This window comes from Carcharodon carcharias, chromosome 2 (genome assembly GCF_017639515.1).
Source record: "Carcharodon carcharias isolate sCarCar2 chromosome 2, sCarCar2.pri, whole genome shotgun sequence".
NCBI classification, from domain to species: Eukaryota; Metazoa; Chordata; class Chondrichthyes; order Lamniformes; family Lamnidae; genus Carcharodon; species Carcharodon carcharias.
In genome coordinates, this window is record NC_054468.1 from 42,465,037 (window position 1) to 42,480,812 (window position 15,776).

Here is a 15,776-nt window from a genome sequence, read left to right on the forward strand (position 1 = left end):
TTAGAATCCTTAAATCCCCGAAATTATGAATAAAGGTGAAATTTGTAGTGATTTATTTTCATTTTTTTGATGCTGGCAATGGTGGACAGCCAACAGATGGCAAACTACCAACTGAATCATGTGATTTAAAATGAAATGTTAACGTAGCATGTGATTTGAATTGTAATGTCAGGTTTTTATTTCATTGTATAATAGAGAAGTAGCATACTCTGCCTAAGATCTCAAATAACAAATTAGCTTTATTATAGTTTAAATTAAATCTGAAAAACAGTTAAACAGCCTGAATGTGTGATACCTTGTGTTAATTTGTAATACTATCATAATCAATTACAAAAATTATTAAGATGTGCATATTAGTAAAAATAGCATCCGAGTCATTGAGAAAATATATAATATACATGGCAAAATATTGCTATGCTAATTAATCATTACTTCGTTTTAAAGATAATCTGCAAATTTTAGTGCTTTGTTAAAGAAAAAGGAATTTTACCTTCCTTGAACCAATTCAATTTCTTTGTGAAAAATTTGGGTATCTCTGTACATGTACATGGAGAAAAAATGTTGCCTATGGCTGTAAGGTAATATAGTTCTGTGCAAGTAGGAGGAATTACTGTTCCAGATACAATAATTTGAAGCTGTTGCATTCCTGTACTCACATACATATAGATATTGTTTTCTAAAAGTAGCATGTTGCACCCAAGAGGAAATGTTTGAGGTGTCTTTGCCATAGAACAAATGATTATTTTCAATGAAACTGATTAACTCATTTGTGTGGTCCAACTACAGAGATCATATGCACAAATATAAAATTAGAATGTGTACCCTGTACTTAACATGCATTTAATAAAAAAGGAGTAGTTAAATCTGACATCTTAACAGCAATGAAAAATAGCTGCAGATTGGGGGAAAAGAAGGAATGTGTTTATGTTTCATTCAGCAAATGACACAAAATGTGCTAAAGGACATAACATCTACTGAGGTTACCAAGGCAACTGATACTGCCAAATTCTGACAATAAGACTGAAAGAAAAGTATTTTCATTTTGAACTACCAGATTAACAAATGACATGAACAAATTAACAAAGCTCAATGTAACTTCCTTGGTGGAATTTAACTCCTGCATAATGTTGCCGTATTGAATACCATTTTATATTATAGCACTCAGGTGAGTACAATTCTTTTCCCTAGAATACAGAGTTGTCTTTAAAAATCTGCTGCTGGAGATCTGTGTCTTGTCTTTTATTTTTTCTAACCCTCTAGTCAGATCAGCTTTTACTTTCCAGTTTAAACCTAGATCAGAAAACTGAAATTCTCCCTTCTCTGTGGAAGCACAGACCTTGGGTTGCAGTAGACCCAACCTCCTAGTATAAAAAGCTCATAAGGCAGAAATGACTTTCAAATTTGAAAATTTGGCTCTCCAAGGATATGGAAGAGTTCGGAAATTTAAAAAGGGTCATATAGATAATAGTTGGTGAAAGGAGGCAAAGTCTGTTTGAGACTGGGTACACAGTAGATTGTCAGATCTAAAGCAGCTTAAACCTTATGTTTTTCTTTGATGTTATATTGACAATAAGCTGAAAATATTATTGTTAATAGCCCTTCCAGGGGATGAGTAATAAAAATAGATGAATTATCGGAATTTCACCTATAGATTATTTGGGATAGTCAGAAATCACTCTGATTCAATCCTTGCCCATGTTCGATTAGCATTGCAATTATAACCATTATCGTAAAGTCGACCAGAAAACTGCTAGGCGCAACCTGACTAAAAGCTGAATAAAAACAAAAAAACTGCGGATGCTGGAAATCCAAAACAAAAACAGAATTACCTGGAAAAACTCAGCAGGTCTGGCAGCATCGGCGGAGAAGAAAAGAGTTGACGTTTCGAGTCCTCATGACCCTTCGACAGAACTTGAGTTCGAGTCCAGGAAAGGGCTGAAATATAAGCTGGTTTAAGGTGTGTGTGTGGGGGGCGGAGAGATAGAGAGACAGAGAGGTGGAGGGGGTTGGTGTGGTTGTAGCGACAAACAAGCAGTGATAGAAGCAGAATATCAAAAGATGTCAACAACAATAGTACAATAGAACACATAGGTGTTAAAGATAAAGTTGGTGATATTATCTAAACGAATGTGCTAATTAAGAATGGATGGTAGGGCACTCAAGGTATAGCTCTAGTGGGTTTTTTTTTTTTTATTTTATATAATGGAAATAGGTGGGAAAAGGAAAATCTTTATAATTTATTGGGAAAAAAAAAGAGAAGGGGGAAACAGAAAGGGGGTGGGGATGGGGGAGGGGACTCACGACCTAAAGTTGTTGAATTCAATATTCAGTCCGGAAGGCTGTAAAGTCCCTAGTCGGAAGATGAGGTGTTGTTCCTCCAGTTTGCGTTGGGCTTCACTGGAACAATGCAGCAAGCCAAGGACAGACATGTGGGCAAGAGAGCAGGGTGGAGTGTTAAAATGGCAAGCGACAGGGAGGTTTGGGTCATTCTTGCGGACAGACCGCAGGTGTTCTGCAAAGCGGTCGCCCAGTTTACGTTTGGTCTCTCCAATGTAGAGGAGACCACATTGGGAGCAACGAATGCAGTAGACTAAGTTGGGGGAAATGCAAGTGAAATGCTGCTTCACTTGAAAGGAGTGTTTGGGTCCTTGGACGGTGAGGAGAGAGGAAGTGAAGGGGCAGGTGTTGCATCTTTTGCGTGGGCAAGGGGTTGTGCCATAGGAGGGGGTTGAGGAGTAGGGGGTGATGGAGGAGTGGACCAGGGTGTCCCGGAGGGAGCGATCCCTACGGAATGCCGATAAGGGGGGTGAAGGGAAGATGTGTTTGGTAGTGGCATCATGCTGGAGTTGGCGGAAATGGCGGAGGATGATCCTTTGAATGCGGAGGCTGGTGGGGTGATAAGTGAGGACAAGGGGGACCCTATCATGTTTCTGGGAGGGAGGAGAAGGAGTGAGAAAAGCTGAATAATGTAGGCGGCGGTGGCCGTCCTCAGAGAAATTGATTGAGAAGCTATAATCTCACTATTTTGAAGAAAGAACAATCAATAATACGTACTGTCGATCGCTGGGAGTTCTCGATTGACAGATTTAGTACAGACGAGATGAATGTGATAAAAGGAAAGCAGACCTAAATCGCAGAGAAATAACTGCTGATTGTATGACAAGTGCTCTTAAGGACATTGCGCTGAATTTAAACGCGCGCTGCAAAACAAAACAAGAAACTAACACCATAGGGTATTTTTATGTATTGCACGGATTATAATAAATAAGGAGACTTTTTAGACTTTTGTGAAATGCAATTTAACACGAAACAGCTATTAGGACAAATGTTACAAACTTTGTATTTCTTTCACCTGCAATTCATCTGTTCGGTTGTTACATAAATAATTTTTTTTATAAATATCTCTCTTTTATAAACATATAAATAGTTTAAACATAAATACATTTATGCAGAAATGAAATGATCAATTTATAGTAGCGACAGTTTACAGGGCATTAGTTCCTACAAAACTTTCCTTCGCATTTCTTTCCAGTAAAGACGCTGGTGATGTGGTTGGTCGTACCGGGAGTAATGGCATCGTTTTCTTATTAAACGGTACTTTTAGGGAGACAATAAGATACACAAGTGGTTTTCGGAGCCCATCATCAACGCGGTATCCTGTGAATAGAAATGTATTGTCAGTGTGGCAGGGAGCGAGTGTCCGACGCAAACTGCGGCCCGATTTTTAACCCTGTGTAATTAAATGGGGCTCAAAAGATCAATGTATCCCAACCTTGTATGGATGAAAATACCGGGCAAAACATGCATTTTAAATTACACTCGGATACAATCTATATGTAATATTTTGGAAACTTTACACAAGCTATTGAAAACATTGTCGAAAACTGTCGCAATGTAACTAAAACGCTTTACGTTTCTAAGTTGCAACCATAGTTTAAGTAATTTGAATCTGAACAAATCTTGGATTTCTTCCTCCTGAACTGAGTCGTGTGTAGCTGTGGCTGCTGTATCCGTGTAGCAGACATCAGCTGTGAATATTTTATGGGTCACAAAAGGCGGCGACGAGAGGAAGTTTTTCAAAAATGTTTTGAGTTAAATTGCCAGCTAAATAAATCAAGCAATCTGGTACATTTTTTTTGCAGCGGTTACTCACCGTCGCTAGGTGTCGTAGATCTAACAGCCCAGGCCGCTCATCGCTCCTATTCTGTCCAGTTTGCGCCCGAAACAGCCCTTGGACGACCCTTTCTTATTGATTCCTCTGAACTTCCTGGGGTTGTTGTAGTCGTTGAAAAGCCGAGCCCAGGTGCCCTTTGATCTGGTGTTCAAGCTGAGGTCTCGTAAAAACCGGGCCTTGGGATTCCCAGCTGCATGGACAGCCCCTTCTTCAGAGGACAGGTACTCAGAAAATTCTTCATCTAATAAATGTGCAAGATTCTGTAAAGGGAAGCGGAAGTAGACAATCACAGCACATCAGAATCTATGTAAAGTAGCTCAATGCCATTGTTTACCATTATAAACATGAGAAATGCTTTTCCAGTAATGTATTTCAACCTTGCATTTTTAAGGCCACCGTATTTTTACCTGAATTTGTCACCAAATAGTAGGAATGAAACGTGAGATCACAATATCAACTGAACTGAATGCGCTGCGTTTATTAATATATCATTGTAATGTTAAAAAAAAGCTATAGCAGTTACAGGAAGGATTAATAAACGAAGAGAGAATGCACCTGTTTTAAAAACAAATTATATTCATTTCAGATTTATAGTTTCTTTGTAAATATGAAATTTATCAGTTGATTTAACGCGAATCATGCAAAATGTCAATGCACTGACATTCAGGTTTAAAAGGCAGCAAAGCGGTCCGATAAATTCCTGACAGTTACGCAGTTACTCATCTTAGTCGGATTAGTGGTGTGGAGTTAGGTTACACAAAACTATGGATGGTCCTCAATACGGATCGCCCATGTCTAGTTATCCTAACAATTGTCATCAACTTACTTGCTGTGAGCGAAACATGGGACTTGCACTCGTCCTTGTGGTCAAGAGAGCGAGGAATAGTCCAGAAACCAAAATCCAGGAGATGCTCATTCTCGTTTGATAAGGTGGCCAATTCTACACTTAGCTGCAATAAAGTTAAAGTTCGTTGGTTAGGGTTAGAGTTCTGTCTGCCTCGAGATCAAGAGTGGTCTGCTGCTTTCTCCGCTGCTTTTCAATCATTTTATAATGTGAAATGACGTCACCACACGTCTCTTTTTTCTGGAACTTGCTAAGAACAATCAGAGGAAGGAAAGTCCAGCCTTCTCTTCTGCCTTTACTGCTTTTAGATCATTTTTTCCCCTGCTGCTTCACTGCAAACTGCTGGTTTTAAAAATTGCACGCTCTGATGGTTCTCCAACAGTGGGTCTATCAGTAAAATAATTAAATCTTGGCATTCACCCAATGGAAATATTGGTAATTTTATAAGAAGGAATGGGTGGATGGATTGATAACCACTCATCCAGCTATAAAACGGCATTATGCATGGATACAATTTTATTTTAATTGTGCTTTTCTCCCATTCCCTCAGCAAGCTATACTCACTCCCCATATATGAAGCAGAAGTTCCTAATTTGTAGTTACCATGTCCATATTGAGTTTCTCATATCTTCGCACGGGGAGTGCTGGAGAGATCGTTGGGTGGCTTTGACTGGTGCAGTGAATCAGAAATACACAAGTTCCTTTTACAGCGTTATTGTCTGATTTCTATTTCTATGCCATAGTAACTCAGATGCGGCGAGAACAATGTGGAAGAACTGCACAAAACAGTTCTGGTTGAAAACTATTAGCATTTTTTTATCCGGGTACGTTTGGTGCTGCAAACTATATTCTTTGAACAATTACCATTAGAAACACTCACCTAAATTAATAGTGGCGTATAATGCCATTAGAAGTGCATTTTATTTTAATTATAGAAATAATCCTTTGGTGTATATTAATGATTAGATGTAGCACTGAGCTCAAATTTGCAGTTTAGACATGAAAACACGGAGAGCAGTCTGGGTGCACATCGATACAAAAAACTTCTTAAATATTTTCATTTTTTACAAAATTAACAACGTACACAACCGGCAACTGAGCTGAATATTTTTGATTGCAACTGTATTATTGCACACTTCAATATCTTATTACTAAAACTGGAAGTAATCCATCATATCTCGAAGATGTTCTAGATTCAGTAGAAGAGTTCGCTTTATTCGTTAATTTCGCAACGCTTAGAATTTGAGAAAACAACTATACAATTCAGTTTCATATAGCTGTAGGGATATGAAATTTTACACAACAATCATGCAGATATATATTTTCAATATATGTTGCCAGAGATAAGTTAATATGATGCAGCACTGCAAATCCTTGTAACAGATAATGCTACATTTACGAGTATTTGGGGTCTTGCGCTTGGGTCAATTCCTTGCTTCAGCCCCAACAGAACAACTTGCTGAGAATTGGGCGCTGCTGTTGTATCACGTCTGTAAGTTAATTCATCTCATTTATTAAAGCAACAATAAATCTATGTAGATGTTTGCAAAATATCATTTAATAATAGGAAATAAACGCTTGTCCGTTTTAATTGCATAAACACCGTCTCTATATAAAGTGCCCCCTGTCAATTAAAATGTAAGATTAGTAGAATCTAATTCAGCTCCATTGTTCCAGCGCGAAAGCTAATCGAGCTAAAAGATTTTTCAGTCTTTGATAAATCGCCATGTATCAGATATTCCAAACCGCATTCACGAGAGTATAACACACGTGACAGATTTTAAAGAATGGCACAAGTTTTATTTAGGACATGTGTGTCAGAAGAATTTATGTGAACTATGGCTCTACATATTCTAGGATCCAAATATCGAACATTCATTCTTCGTCAAACTCTTGGAGAGGCGCGAAAATTCAGGGCCGTTGCATTAATTGGCATAACAGACTTCTTGCCAAAGATTCTCCGCGGGAAAAATGCCACATTATATCCAATCAACCTGTGAATGGAACTGATATTGTCTCAGACCTGAGCTGAACGGGGATATGGGCAAGTGTTTATATGGATCATATTTGTAGGACAGCCTGGATGGTTCAGATGAACTTTTCCTGTCTGTCGTCGTTCATATGTTCTTCATTAAGTTTTTACAACAAGTGTAATTTTGATGTTTCACAATATTTTCGCTAAGTTTTCTGTTTTGTTTAAAGAGTCCGCCGGAACTCCGGACTAGTTGTACAAGGGGCTATCCCTGGTCTGTCTATAATTTGTATTTATGTTTGTGTGTGCGCTTGGAGGGTGGGGGGAGGAGAGTCAGGCTCTAAATTGGAGGTATCGAAGCTGCAACCCACAGGCCACGTAGCCCATCACACCCCAGCCTCCCCCGCCCCCTGGCCCTGGCAATGTTTAGTCCAGAATGGACCGTTTTAATTTTGTAGGCATAGGGCTTTAGGAAGGGTTGTCTCATTGCAGTTCCCTCCTTGGAATACGGCTAAACCGGACACCAACATTTCTTCGTATGAACAATTTAAGTTATTTAGAGGCTCGACCGTAAGTACCGAATGTGGCCAAATCTCTGGTCAAACTGGTAATGGTAGGATCATTTTTCACGTTAGGAAGTGCAGAAACAGTTGACCACGAATAAATGCATGACTAGATTATCAATACGGGTGCAATCCAACTTCTGCAAACTGCCAGTAAAATGATTACTTTGGCATCGTAGCTGGGACATTCAATCCGAAGTGAACAAAAACGCATTTCACACAAAGATTTTACAAAATCCCTTTTGTGTTATTATGAAAAGATGAGTATTTTTAAATGTGCCTAGAGTCAAAATCTGAACGAATGGGAATGACCTGTTCTACAGTCTTAGATCAAGATTTTATCTGCACTTGTAATGCTTCTTATGCATTGGATTTCCATGTTGGGAGTCCATTGTAATAAATGTCTCAGTCTTTACAATTTCTTACTGGTTTATATTTTCACTTAATTTTCTTATTTGATTTCTTTTCCTGCATCATTGTACTATCAATTGATTTCCCCTGACCTTAAACTCGTTTCCACTGAAACCTTAATCCATTGGTCATCTCCGGGCTTGCTATCCATGACGGCCTCCACGAAAGGTAGACTTTACCTCACAAAGCTCTGTTCCCTGTTCTTCTTTCAGTTTAGTATACTGTATTCACTCTACACTGGGGAGACCAAGTGCAGAAGAGGTGACTGCTTTGAGGAATATCTCCTTTCAATCAGCAACTGCTCCCACGCTGACCTTTGTCCTCGGCCTCCTGCAGTGTTCCAGTAAGCTCAACATAAGTCTCAAGGAACAGCATTTCATCTTTCCATTGGGCACTTCACAGCCTTCCAGACCTAACACTGAGTTCAATAGTTTCAGACCTTAACCTTTGCCCTCATTTTCTTTCCTTTTTCTTTGCTTGAATTGGTTTTACTCTTTTTATTTTGCTTTTGGACAGCAGCTGGACGTCATTCTGCCATTTACATTTCTCTAGATACACCTTTCGTTTCTTGTCCCAGTCCCACCCACTTCGGCCCTGCACCACCCTCCCTTTTGGTCATTTAATCTCTCCCGCCTTCCACTCCACAGACCTTCCCTTTTGTTGTTTTTCCATTCACGGCCACTCACTCCCCACATTCACTTGCTTAAAACCTGTTACATCTCCAACTTTTCCCAGTTCTGACGAAAGGTCATTGACCTGAAACGTTAACTCAGTTTCGCACTCCACAGATGCTGGCAGACCTGCTGAGGATTTCCAGCATTTTCTGTTTTTATTTCGGTTCCCTGCACTCCCTTTTGCTCCACTATCACTCTTGTCCTTACACATATTAGTTCTCCCGAAGTACTTGTCTTTACAAATCGCTCCTGCAACCTCCAAAATGTGCCCTGCATTCTTCAGTGGCAAAGCTGCCTAAACTTTCAAACCATCTCCCTAAAACCTTTCGACCTTGCAACATCGTTGTTCATGTTCAAAAGTCATCGCAAAACTTACTTCTGCTACCATGTTTTCCCTCACCCCCGACATGCTGCGACTGTTTTTTGCCTCTCTCAGAGACCAAAGGATTGGATACCACTTTGAGAGTATTGTACAAATGCAGATTTCCACTCTACCAGCGGATGGTTGATGGTTGTCGACAACGGGATGTAACAAATACGGTCCCTTTCTCCCACTAAACTGAGTTAAGTAATCCGCATAGAGTGGATTATGCCTCGCTTGTAATTAAAATGTTTATTCCCCCAAACACGATGGTGAAATGCAAAAAAAAACCTTACCTGTGATATTGTAAGTAAACAGTGAGATTTGTTAAGGATAAGAGTCAACAACTACCCTCGGGTATCTAATTATGCATGAGTTCATTGAAACACAAGGAATTATCACGTTAAATGATTCTTTGAGAAAATTAAGGCACGGTAATCAGTTGGGCTTCCGTCAGGTTGCATTATAGAAAATCTAATTAGCTCGGTACTTTAAAAACATTTACGCTAAGTCCCACAATATTTTAAGTTACATGTAATAACAATGTAGCGTCTCATCTTTTTCATTCGATGCTTATATTTTATTAACAATTTATGATTTTTCACGCATGGTATTTCTTTCTCGTGTTCGGTTCCTCGTGTTTTTTTGCGTTCTCTGGCCAACACAGATCCACTTGATGGAAGTAGTCACCAAGAGAGAACATTATTTATTGCTTTGCAAGGAAGTGGCGCACCATCTCCCCTTCGGTTAAACTCTTCGTGGACGTTTGAAGTAACGTTGTGGTTGAATGGCACAATCAAAGGAAGGAAGTTGTCATTGCAAAATTTAGTTCATGCCGAATTAAAAATATTGCATAAATATTGATGTGAAGCATCAGATGATCCTTGTACATATATGTGATTCTAAATGTTCCATTTGGTTCAGTTCCTTTGTTCCTTATTTGCTTATTTTCATCGTTACATACTGGGGGTAATGCGCTTCGAACCGTCAACTTCACATGCTTACCTCTAAAGAACAAATCAAAACATTTATATCTTTTATTAAATCGGGACAAATCCTTCCCTAGAGAAGATCCGATTATAAGGCTGTAGGTCAACATAGTCCAACACTCTGTATATCAAATGCGGTCGACTTCCAATAGACCAGCGAAATTGCCCCGAGTGTTGCACAGCTAATTCCATCTTATGGATTTCACCAAGTCATACAAACATGAATAGGAAAACCCCTGAGGACAAGCAGTGGATTCGATCGTGGCTCAACTTGGTTTCTTATATTTTAAAATAAATGCATTTTTATCATTGTTTATTTTGTCAGGAACTGCATCTTCTTAAAAACGCACAAAATAGTTATAAAATAATGTTTTCATACGTAACTTTTTATTTAGTTTAAGATTACTAAGGCAGGCTGTTGTTATGTCATCCAATTTGTCGTTAAAACATTTATTTTGTTCACGCTTCATGGCAAAGTAAAAGGACCCTGATTTCAGTTACATTGCAGCCAGGTAGTAAAGTGGATTATGATAGTTTTGGCAGATCATGTATGCGTGCATTATCGAATGGCAACCCGAATTAAACATAAAAGATTGCGCAGTATTGGCATCGACAATACATGGTCGCATTTCCAACAGTTGTACAGAGGAGCTGTCCTGGGTAATGTACTACGATATGTCCCATTCGATATTATTAATGTAACAATCACTTCAGGATAATGTCACACTGTCGATTCGTTGTATATATGAAATTTATCTATGTATTAGGGAATTTAAATCAAATGCGAAACTGGGAACATCAAAAACCTAAATACAGCGTCCATCCGCATGGCGATCTCGCGGCATTGTTGCCATTTTTATGTATGATCATTTCGCAGATTTTACCCAACAGAATAATAATCAATGACACTGAATATACCAGTCGCTTAAAAGCATTCCCAATTCAATATTTCCCAGGAACTGATTTGTTTAAACAAAATAGGAAACTGACCAAGTTAGGAGTTTTGATATGAAAACGGTTGTATAGTGTAGGTTATATTGGTACCATACTAAATTATGGACGCGTAAATATTCGGATTATTTGGAGCTACGAGGAAAATTCGTGTTTCGCGGAATCGACTGTGGTTTTCATTCTAATATTTAACTATTTCTAAAAATAAAGGAGGAAATCGCTGCAACTACGTCAAGGAAAGCAGATTGATGTCAGCTTTGTTGTGTTTTCCTGTGTTACGAGGTACCATTTGTCACTTCTAAATCATTTATTAATTTTAATGCAGACGCATCCTATCGTCGGCTGCTTTGTTATCTGAGTAGTTGCTGTCCAAGGTGGTGACAGTGATTGATAGTGGTCAAAAACAGGCAGCTGTTTCAATAAAGCAGCAAAATTCGACATTTTAACTTGTTTTTAAAGATGAACCTTGCAAAGGAGCGAAAGAATGCACATGTTATAAGACGATGCATGTTTTTGATGTAAGGGATGACAACAGAGGGACTACAAGTCTGGCTGCAGGTTCTGGGGCCACTAAACACCAACACGAGGGATCGAACAGAACACTTCTCCCACAATGCACAGCACCGGGCCCCCTGGCTTCCGGGGGGAAGGTGACCCGGAAGTAGTTCTCTGGTGTATAGCTCTCGAGCGGCTCCCGCAACGGTTTAAAGAGAAATTTCATCAGCATTTGTCAGCCTTTCCCCCTGTAAGTTAGAGGAGTTGGGAGTGGGTGTTTTGTTTAATACATTGTAATGATGGCGAAGTTTGGAAGGGAAAAACATGTTTGAGTCGCACCGAGTCTGAAGCCGTTTATTTTGTGGCCTTTCTGGTTATGTGAGCGCATTGCAACAATGGCCTTAAATTGGTAAAATACACTGTCTCCAATTCCTTATCTTGTGCCTGGACACGGCCTTGCTGGGGGGCCCAATGCTAGGCTCTCAATATGAGATTCCTTCCTTGTGCATTGGGATCTAGACTGAATTGTTCTGCGTGCGCAGTAGGGGACGATTTCTTTTTTCTCCATTTGACAGACTCCTAGGCTGCTTGCAGCATTTTCCACTCAGATGAGCCCGTTATACATTTTTCTTTGTGGAATGTGAGAGCTTGTAGCCTATATTTAATTATTTGTGGGGCGGCCTTTGAGAAGATGGCGGTGAGCCACTGTCTTGAACCACTGTGTGGTGTGGAGCTGCAGGCAAGGGAGTTTCAGGATTTTGACTCAGTGATGGTAAAAGAATGGTGATATTGTTCCAAGTCAAGATGGTGAGTGACTTGGAAAGGAGCTTGCAGGTGGCTATATTCCCAAAATCTGGTGCGCTTGCTCTTCTAGGTGGTAGAGATCACCAGTTTGGAAGGTGCTGTCGAAGGAGACATTGCAAGTATTTGCAGTGCATCTTGGAGATGGTATACACTGCTGCTACTGTGCATTAAGGGCGGAGGGAGTGAATATTTACTGTGGTGGTTGGGATTTTGATCAAGTGGGCTGCTTTGACCTGGATGGTGTTAAGCTTCTTGTGTTCTTGGAGCTGCACTGATCTAGGCAAGTGAAGAGTATTCCGTCACATTCCTGACTTGTGCCTTGTAGATAGTGGATAGGCTTTGGGGAGTCAGGAGCTGAGTTACTTGCTGTAGAATTCCCAGCCTCTGACCTGTTCTTGTAGTCACAGTATTTATGTGGCTGGTCCAGATCAGTTTCTGGTCAATGGTAACCCCCAGGTTGTTGATGGGGTGGTTGGGGAATTCAGTGATGCTAATGTCATTGAATGTCAGGGGGAGGTGGTTGGTTTCTATCTTGTTGGAAGTAGTCATTGCCTGGCATTTATTGATGTTACTTGCCAACTCAGGCCTGACTGTTGCCCAGATTGTGCTGTATGCGCACATGGACTGCTTCAGTTTCTGAGGAATTGTGAATGGAACTGAACATTGTATAATCATTAGTGAACAAATCCACTTCTGACATTTTGGAGGGCAGGTCGTTGATGAATCAACTAACGTTGGTTGGGCTTTGGCCTTTGGCTACTTTGTGTGGGGTGGGGAGGTAGAGAGTAAATTGGGTAGGGTAAATTAGATGCCCTAGTCAGTCTGCTCCTTGACCAGGTGAAGATGGCAATTCACAGGTTGAGGTGAACTCCACCAAAAGGGAGGGGCCTTTTGGCTGCCTGCCTCACCTCTATGGTCTTGTCTGCACCTAGGTAGCCCTGGAGAGGGTGCATGTAATGTCCACTGGTGCCACAGAGAATGGAGTATCAACAAGACATGCAATAATATTATGATTTATTTTTAAGTTTCTTTTTGGTTTTGTTGAAGTCTGTCTTTATCTTTCAATTTTTTTATATTAGTTGTGCCTCCTTTACGTATCATTTTTTTAAAACAACTAATCACTCCAGCTCTTTTGCTTAATCCTTCTTATGCCCCTCTCCATCATCAACCAACATCTGTTGTTATCTCTCAAGATTATGAGTAAATGTATGACTATATTAGTCAACTAACCAGGTTCTCATTCTAATCCAATAAACATGCACAGCCACAAACTTAAATTTGAGTCGCTGTGAAGTAAACAAGCTGCCCATTTATTCTTGGACTTTAGTTTGTGAATTAGAAAAATAACATTTTTGACAAAGGTTTTAATGATGGCTTAATTGAGCTACTGAATCATGCAAACCAGTAAAGTACCATTTTCAATCAGGTCCGTGCTGGGTTAGCAGACCTCAGCAGTAGCAATAATGGAGATGTTGCAATTAGTCTCAGTTTCTTGGGGTGTAGAGAAATCAACCAGGGTATGCATTCTGATTACTGCCCAAGTGATCTTTTGCAGAAAATAATGATGTGTGGCAAATTGTATTACGATAGGATTGGGTTCAGCTGGTACACCTGTGCTTAAATAGCCTTTCATGGAGAGGAATCAAATGATGATTGTAATTTCATGAAGTATTCTGGAATTGTAATCCATTAGGATGCTATCTTCTAAACACCAAAGGAGTAAAGTCTTAAAATACACTTCTGTAGAGATCACCACCGTTAGATAATAAGTATTAAATTTAGAATAATGGACTTCAGTGATTTTATAAATCAAGTGCAATAACATGAATGTACTTTTTTTAACTCTCCTGTGAAGTGCCTTGGAATGTTTACTATGTTAAGTTTGTTGGCAAGTTAGCAAGTTGCATGGTTTAAAAAAGAATGTTGAAGAATGAATGTTGGGTAAGTTTTGATTAATGATTGAGCAAAGTGTTTCAAACTCTTTTTTTCCTAATATCTGAAGAAAGTAAAATGACAGTTGATTTCAGTATGTGTAAATTCTTATGATAGCAATTTCCAATGTATGAATCTTAAAATTATTATTGAATTAAAGAAGTTAGTCTCCAGTGTCATTGCTTAAATGAAGAGGGTTTAGAGAGTATATTTATTCAAAAAGGGAGAGAGATAGAAAGCAGGAAACTATAGGCTAGTTAGCCTAACACCTGCCATAGGGAAAATGTTAGAAGCTATTATTAAAGATGTTATAGCAAGGCACTTAGAAAATTTAAGGGCAATCAGGCAGAGTCAACATGGTTTTGTGAAAGAGAAATCATGTTTAACCTATTTATCAGAGTGCTTTGAAGGAGCCACATGCTGTGGATAAAGGGGAACTGGTGGATGTACTGTACTTGGATTTCCAGAAGGCATTTGCTAAAGTGCCACATCAAAGGTTATTGCAGAAAATAAAAGCTCATTGTGTAGGGAGTAACATATTGGCATGGATAGAAGATTGGCTAGCTAACAAGAAGCAGAGAGTTGGCATAAATGGTCTTATTATCTAAAGCTTATTATCTAAATGGTAAGAGCCCTGAGATTCAGAAGGATCTGGGTGTCCTAGTGCATGAATCACAAAAGATTAATACAGCAGATAATTGAGAAAGCTAATAGAATAGTTATCTTTTCTTGGAAGGGGAATTGATTACAAAAGTAGGGCAGTTATGCTTTAGTTGTACAGGGCATCAGTGAGACCACATCTAGAGTGTTGTGCACAGCATTGATCTCCTTATTTAAAGAAAGATGTAAATGCATTAGAAGCGGTTTGGAGAAGGTTTACTAGACTAATACCAGGAATGGGCACGTTGTCTTACGAGGAAAGGCTGGACAGGTTGGGCTTGTGTCCACTGGAACTTAGAAGAGTAAGAGGTGACTTAATTGAAACCTTTAAGATCCTGAGGGGTTTTGAGAGGGTGCATGTGGAGAGGATGTTTCCTCTTGTAGGAGAACCTAGGACGAGGGGTCACTGTTTAAAAATAAGGGGCTCCTCATTTAAGACAGTTGAGACATTTTTTGAGGGTTGAGTGTCTTTGGAACTCTTCCTCAAAAGGCAGTGGAAGCAATCTTTGAATATTTTGAAGGCACAGGTAGATTCCTGATTAACAAGAAGGGTGGTGGTGGTGGTGGTGAAGAGAGAGAGAGAGATGGTGAGAGGTTATCAGGAGTAGGCAGAAATGTAGGGTTGAGGTTACATTCAGATCAGCCATGATCTTATTGAATGGCGGAGCAGGCTCAAGGGGCTGAGTGGCCTATTCCGCTCCTCTAATTTGTATGTTATGATATGAAACTTTGTTTGGATGAGCAGCTGACAAAATTGAACTTTATTCTGATTGGAAGCAAATGAGAGGTGTACAAAATCTGCAAAGGCATGGATTTCTTTTTGATCATTGGGGTCAAAATTGTATACTGTAGCCCATGGTTGCACCTTATGCCTTTGCACCACTATCCTAACCATACAAATCAGTTCTCTTGCTTTTTTCTTTTTTATTTGTTGATTTGCCTATTT

General features: G+C 39.5%; 2 protein-coding genes across 3 annotated transcripts in view; one reads left to right on the plus strand and one right to left on the minus strand.

Annotated features, from left to right (window-relative positions):
- Positions 1-3,234: 3,234 nt before the first annotated feature.
- Positions 3,235-5,212, minus strand: LOC121274192 (C-type natriuretic peptide 2-like). The gene is made up of 3 exons (XM_041181393.1): positions 5,001-5,212; positions 4,154-4,434; positions 3,235-3,657 (listed from the first exon to the last, which is right to left on the minus strand). The coding sequence occupies exons 1-2, from the start codon at positions 5,088-5,090 to the stop codon at positions 4,174-4,176; spliced, it is 351 nt and encodes a 116-aa protein (XP_041037327.1). The 5' UTR covers positions 5,091-5,212; the 3' UTR covers positions 3,235-3,657; positions 4,154-4,173.
- Positions 5,213-11,571: 6,359 nt separating this feature from the next.
- dis3l2 (DIS3 like 3'-5' exoribonuclease 2) overlaps positions 11,572-15,776 on the plus strand; it is a 289,427-nt gene continuing 285,222 nt past the window's right edge. The window contains exon 1 of one of the 2 annotated variants that reach the window (XM_041176034.1): positions 11,572-11,684. The gene's annotated coding sequence lies outside the window, so the exon portion shown is untranslated. The remainder of the gene's footprint in view (positions 11,685-15,776) is intronic. The other variant, XM_041176033.1, reaches the window with a different exon arrangement.

Excerpts from the sequence above, each read along its gene's own strand:
- LOC121274192 (XM_041181393.1), bottom strand. The coding sequence starts at position 5,090 with ATGAGCATCTCCTGGATTTTGGTTTCTGGACTATTCCTCGCTCTCTTG. Across the intron at positions 4,435-5,000 it reads CCATGTTTCGCTCACAGCAA|AATCTTGCACATTTATTAGA; the intron begins GTAAGTTGATGA and ends TTCCCTTTACAG.